Source organism: Hordeum vulgare, chromosome 3H (genome assembly GCF_904849725.1).
Source record: "Hordeum vulgare subsp. vulgare chromosome 3H, MorexV3_pseudomolecules_assembly, whole genome shotgun sequence".
Taxonomy (NCBI): Eukaryota; Viridiplantae; Streptophyta; class Magnoliopsida; order Poales; family Poaceae; genus Hordeum; species Hordeum vulgare.
The window spans coordinates 130,587,343-130,593,668 of NC_058520.1; the positions used below are offsets into that span (position 1 = coordinate 130,587,343).

At 42.8% G+C, this 6,326-nt stretch overlaps 1 protein-coding gene across 1 annotated transcript; it reads left to right on the forward strand.

Annotated features, from left to right (window-relative positions):
- Window positions 1-1,208: 1,208 nt before the first annotated feature.
- Window positions 1,209-6,122, forward strand: LOC123443233 (probable chlorophyll(ide) b reductase NYC1, chloroplastic). The gene is made up of 10 exons (XM_045119551.1): window positions 1,209-1,630; window positions 2,473-2,551; window positions 2,672-2,807; window positions 3,169-3,243; window positions 3,327-3,522; window positions 3,698-3,766; window positions 3,904-4,043; window positions 4,216-4,338; window positions 5,111-5,303; window positions 5,390-6,122. Exons 1-10 carry the CDS (start codon window positions 1,325-1,327, stop codon window positions 5,573-5,575), a joined length of 1,503 nt encoding a protein of 500 aa, XP_044975486.1. The 5' UTR covers window positions 1,209-1,324; the 3' UTR covers window positions 5,576-6,122.
- Window positions 6,123-6,326: the final 204 nt, after the last annotated feature.

Consider the following 6,326-nt stretch of genomic DNA (forward strand, 5'->3'; position numbering starts at 1 on the left):
CAGGCAGCGGTAGTACCGCTGGAGCTCGGGCAGAGAGTGGGAAAACGGTCTGATTTTCCCCCCACTATATAAAGGGTTCTTCTAGCTGAGGAACCCTATCTCTTACCTCTCTAAGCTCCATTGTTGCGCCCCAAGCTCAAAAGTGCCCGATCTCTCTCCCTAGCCAATCAAACTTGTTGATTCTTTAGGGATTGGTTGAGAAGGCCTAGATCCACACTTCCACCAAGAGAAAAGTTGATTCCCCCACCAATCCCTTGCGGATCTTGTTACTCTTGGGTGTTTGAGCATCCTAGACGGTTGAGGTCACATCGAAGCCATATTCCATTGTGGTGAAGCTTCGTTGTTTAGTTGGGAGCCTCCAAGCTTTGTGTGGAGTTGCCCCAACCTTGTTTGTAAAGGTTCGGTCGCCGCCTTCAAGGGCACCTATAGTGGAATCACGGTACCTTGCATCGTGCGAGGGCGTGAGGAGAATACGGTGGCCTTAGTGGCTTTTTGGGGATCATTGTGCCTCCACACCGCTCCAACGGAGACGTACTTCATGTCAAAGGGAAGGAACTTCGGTAACACATCCTCGTCTCCATCGGTTCCACTTGTGGTTATCTCTATCCTTTACTTTGTATTTGCTTATGCTTATGACTATATCTTACTTGTCTTAATAGCTCTCGTTGTTAGCTTCTATAGGGTTCACCTCATTGTCATATAATTTGTGAACCCGTATAGTGTTTACCTTATCTTGCTAAGATTAATTAAAAGTGGTCGTTGTCTATTCACCCCCCTCTAGCCAACCATATCAATCTTTTCAATGATATTGCACACTGTTTTCCCACTGGTAGCAGAAAAACGTTTCTGTTTCTTTTGGAGTTAAATTATTTCTTTTAATAAATTACTGGTACTACTCCCTCCGTTCCTAAATATAAGACATTTTAGAGATTGCACTATAAACTACATACGGATGTACATAGACATATTTTAGAGTATAGATTCACTCATTTTGCTCCGTATGTAGTCTCCTAGTGAAATCCCTAAAATGTCTTATATTTTGGAACGGAGGGAGTACAAGACAAGAGAGAACCTACTGGACCTGAGCATAATTTGTAATTAACCTGAGCTTGTATCCACGAATTGAGCACATTTTTCCTCGTGGAAACCCATCGTGTTTATTTTCTCACTGGCAAGCGGAGGGCACACGCCCCTCCATAAATTAAGGAGCAAAACAACCCCACACAAACAAAAAGAGCGCGTACAGTACGAGCGAGAACCGAGCGGAGGGAGACTAGGAGCACAAGATCCTTATCTTCTCCGGCCCTCCGGAGTCCCGGACGCCATGGCCGCCGCGGTCGTCCACCTCTCCGTCCACGCCCGCATCCGCCGCTCTCCGGAGGCCGTCGTCTCTCAGGCGTGCCACCGCCCTTCCCTCCTCCGCTGCCGCGCGTTCAAGCAGGAGGCCGGCGGCGACGGCGAGAATAAGCCGTCGTCGCCACCGAACGAGCCGCGGAAGCGCAGGAAGGGGCCGCTGTACACGCTGAAGGCGGCGATGCAGGGGCTAGCGGGGTCCCGGTCGGCGGCTGCGGAGGTGTATGGCGGGCAGTACGAGCTCGCCGTCGAGAAGGCCGAGGAGATCTTCTTCTCGGTGAGCTCTCCGTGCCCGAACCGTCGATGCCCGACACGTGCAGTTGCTCTAGATGATACTACTATGGTTTATCTCTTCGATTGATCGGTTGCCCGGTGCTTGGTTAACTCACAGTACTACCTTATGCATACGCAGATATGGGGGTAGGTATCGTAATTAAGCTGCATGGGTGCGAGAATTGCTCCCATCACATGCTGAAAACGATCCTACACATGTTGCGGGGCCTAAATTCTAGTTGATCTTCTCTTCTAGTTTGGTGTTTAGAATTCCAGCCCACTAGAACTGATACAATCGATGTGTGAGACACTGATGGGCGCGTTCGATTTTGTAAATTCTAGGTTGCCTGATCTTTCTAAAAATCTTAGTCACACAAAACTGCACATTCATGAGCCTAAAATTGCAACGTGAATGTTGTGTAGTTGAGCTAAACTTTACTGTGGTTTTTAGTTTAAAGAGTCCATAGGATGAGGTGGGGATGAGGATCGTTTGACGTAGGCAGCGTCTTTCTTCTTCTCTAGCAGCTACTTGTGACTGTGAACAGAATGTCCACTGTCGCCTGATTCTGGTCTAATCTCCCATGTGTTATTTACTTATTCGCAAGGTTTGTTCAAAACATGTATTCATACTAGTTATTTAGATCGTCTGCATCGTGTCGTGCCTACTTGTATTTAATCCATTTAAGCTGTCCAGCCATGTGGTCTAAACTTAAAATGGCCATGTTGACTCTTTGCATGCTCAACAGTAAAGAATTTTATCTTTTTTTTTTCTGAAACAGATCACGCATTATACTCTTTTTCTGAAACATAGATGATCTGTATTCACTGATTTGCTTCTCCTCTCAGGTTGCTACTCAGGTAGGCCGATACGTTATCACTATGATGAGCACTGGTGTTGTACTAGCAGTTGGATTTCAGTTATCAGGTCAGTCATATACTCTTGTACAATCTACTGCATTGCCTTTGTATTCTTCCTTTCTCTTTGTTTCATACTATAAAGCACTTGTAGGGTTTCAGTTAATAATGTGTCTACCTCTGTATGTAGGTGGAGACAGCCAAACGGATGCACTAATTTGGTATAGCTGGCTTGGTGGAGTAATTATCGGCACAATGCTAGGTGCAAACAGTGTCCTAGAGGAACACTGTAAAGCTGGACCTCGGAATGTTGTCATAACGGGAAGGTAACTCATTTTACATTCTTCTTCTGACATTGTCATGTGAATCTTTTCCCAGGAATTAGTGTGCATGCTCTTAATATAGAACTAAACAAATAATCTAATCTAATGATTGCCTCCAAGATAACTTGATAGGAAATACTACTTCACCTTTGTGAAGTATCTCTTTGTTGGTTTATAAAGGAGATTGTGATGTGCGGTTATATTTTACAATCCCCTAAATTAGTTGCCTTATAAACATGTGAAGTAAAAATTGATGGATGTTATTTCATGGATCCAACACCACTGATTGCATCCATGGGAACCTGTTTTTTCGTTGTTATTTATTTTTATGATCATCATTGACCCTGCAGTTTTATTTTGGCAGCACAAGAGGTTTAGGAAAAGCACTTGCTCGAGAGTTTCTTCTTGCTGGAGATCATGTTGTAATTGCTTCCCGCAGGTAGTAGTCCTTGACATAATGCTCAAATTTTAGTTCAATGCTCTCTGTCTTAGTTTTCTTACTATCTCCATTTCTATTGGCAGCCCTGAATCAGTTCTTCAGACCATCAATGAGCTTGAAGAGAACATACAGGAGGGCCTGTCAGTTGCCAAGAAGAAACAAAGAGAAACTTTATTACAAGCTAAGGTTGTTGGTACATCTTGTGATGTTTGCAAACCAGAAGATGTAAAAAAGCTTGTAAATTTCGCTGTTGGTGAGCTGGGTTCAATTGACATTTGGGTAAGTAATTCTGTAGAAATGGATGCCGCTAAGCATCTGTTCTGCCTTTTTCACCTCAAGAGTCACTTGGATTCAGTAGAAAAGTACAACTTTACCGATTTGTACCCTTTCATTTTATTCTGTATTTGCATTGTAGACCGCTCTAAAAATGTATCATCTTTTAATTTATCTACAGATAAATAATGCTGGCACAAACAAAGGTTTTAGGCCACTGGTAAATTTTTCAGATGAAGATATTACCCAGGTTTGTTCATTGATATCTTCTATCTGTCCGTAATGCTTCCTTTTTATGACCGGAATACTAGAACTAGATCGATCATGCTCGATCATCCAATCTGATTTCACTATTCCTTAAAACTGTTTTCCTTGGTTTACTTGCAGATCGTCTCAACAAACCTAGTTGGTTCTTTGCTCTGCACCAGAGAAGCTATGGATGTCATGCAATACCAAGAACAGGGAGGTCATGTATTCAACATGGATGGAGCAGGATCTGGAGGATCAAGCACACCGTTGACAGCCGTGTAAGCACCTCAGCCATTGAATTATCTGCTATTTCTTTAACACCTACATTGTAGAGATGATGTGTCTTGCTTTTCTCGTCGTCTAGAACATGTAGAACATGATGATACATTGTATTTGATACTCCTGCTTTTACAATGAAACTAAATCTGTTGCTGATTTGCAATTTTACAGCTATGGTTCAACTAAGTGTGGACTAAGGCAGTTCCAAGCATCGCTTATGAAGGAAAGCAGAAGATCCAAAGTTGGAGTACACACTGCGTCTCCTGGAATGGTCCTGACAGATCTCCTTCTAAGGTAACCTCTAAGTTACTTGATTCTTTCAGATGTCAGGATTCGTTTAGCGCAAGAAAAAAAGTTCATTCTGAATTTTTTACTCTGCAACTCTCTCCTTACAGCTCTCCTGCATGTTTCTCGAAAACAAAAACTCTGTGTAGTAGGTTAATTACAATAACCTTTTTGGGTATTGGGGCAAGTATTCATGATGTCAACACAACATTTTCCTGTGTAATAAATAGTAACGGTTTTGCTTCAGTACTCCTCTTTGGTAGAGGTTTAAACATTTCGAAGCAGATGAATGGTGGCGGTTAACAGTATTTTTAAGGGCAGTGTGGTTTGTTATTTATGTGGAAAAAACTAAACTGGCACACCCTTGATCTAAGAAACTAAGATACTCGCTCCAATCCAAATTAATTGACGCAACCTCTATACAATGTAAAACGGTTATTGTATAGAGGCTGCGTTAATTAATTTGGATCGGAGGGAGTACATGAATTTCTTATGCACAGCAAAGATGATCACAAAACCCTAACATTTTCTAATCGATGACAAGCAACGCCGTCTATTGCCCCCTAGGTCCCAGCCGGCCCATGTGATAGCTCATGCAAAGAAGAAATACCTATTGGTTCTTATCTTGTAGGATGCTTTGTTTCTCCAATGCTATGGTACATTAGTCTTCTCGTGAAAAAAATCATTTGAATAAATCCCCAATGTCTAGTCTTCCATATGGTCTGATTGTCCTTCGGTTGTCATGTGCCTGAATGTACTAAATATTATATACTCTTTGCAGTGGTTCATCTCTCCAAAATAAACAGATGTTCAATATAATATGCGAGCTTCCGGAAACAGTAGCAAGGACATTGGTCCCAAGAATGCGAGTAGTGAAAGGAAGTGGAAAGGCAGTAAACTACTTGACACCACCAAGAATCTTGCTTGCCTTGGTTACTGCATGGGTTCGCCGAGGCCGATGGTTTGACGAAGAGGTAGCCTGCTGCTTCTTTCTATAATACCCCTCCATTTTGTTGATCTATCTCTTGCAGATTCTGACCAGTTGTCTACCTATTGGCAGGGGAGAGCAGTATATGCAGCTGAGGCTGATAGAATTCGCAATTGGGCTGAAAGTCGAACACGCTTCTCCTTCACAGATGCCATGGAGATGTACACAGAGAATACATGGGTTTCTGTATTCTCACTCTCCGTCGTCTGTGCATTCATAATGCTTTCCAGTTCAGGTGGACCTTTCCCTGGCACATAATCCCTGGAGTCGCCAAACCAGACAATTCATTTTTCACCACTGGGATTCTATCATCCAATGACATATGTTGTGAAGGGGGCAAAGGTGATCCAGACGCGTAATTACATGCAAATATGATCATCATCAGCTGCCTTACCATTTAAGGATAAGCTAACCGAGCCCTCAGATTCAGAAAAGGGTGAATAGCATTTGTTATGTGGGCATTCCACTTACTGTAAGCTAGTGTGTAAAGCTGTCCTGTAAGAACATGTGTGTGAAGTAACCAGAGCATGGAAAGAGTCGACCGGCGTTGCTCGTCTCTTGTACATGTACGTAGTAGTTATGATCCTTGTAAATTCCCGGGTGTCGCTTTGTACTCCTCAAATGTATAGCAAGTTAGCAACACAATTTGGAACTCGAAGGGGTCAACATACATGGTTCATGAATGTAAAGTTCAGGATATGTATGCCCCTTCTCTTGTAGATTTATACATACCAGGGGAAGACAGAAAGGTTGTATAGAAAAAAGCAAGACTGGGCAATGTGAACTAAAGATGTGGATCTTTGTACATATGGAGTAAATTTCCAATGTGGTTTCTTCATGGGGAAATAACACTTGACGAATTGTGTGTGGATCATAGGACCTCCAGGAAATGCTAATTGAAAAACAACGGGTAAAGCGTCTCAACCCTCGTATAGAGAGCCCGTGATAGTTTATATTGATATGATCGAGGGGAGTCCTCGTAGGGTTACAGATGGAAATCTGAGAGATT

Bases quoted from the DNA above. Each gene is read 5' to 3' on its own strand.
- LOC123443233 (XM_045119551.1), top strand. From the start codon at position 1,325: ATGGCCGCCGCGGTCGTCCACCTCTCCGTCCACGCCCGCATCCGCCGC. The intron at 3,523-3,697 runs GTAAGTAATTCT...ATTTATCTACAG, and splicing joins TGGGTTCAATTGACATTTGG to ATAAATAATGCTGGCACAAA. The intron at 4,339-5,110 runs GTAACCTCTAAG...TACTCTTTGCAG, and splicing joins CTGACAGATCTCCTTCTAAG to TGGTTCATCTCTCCAAAATA.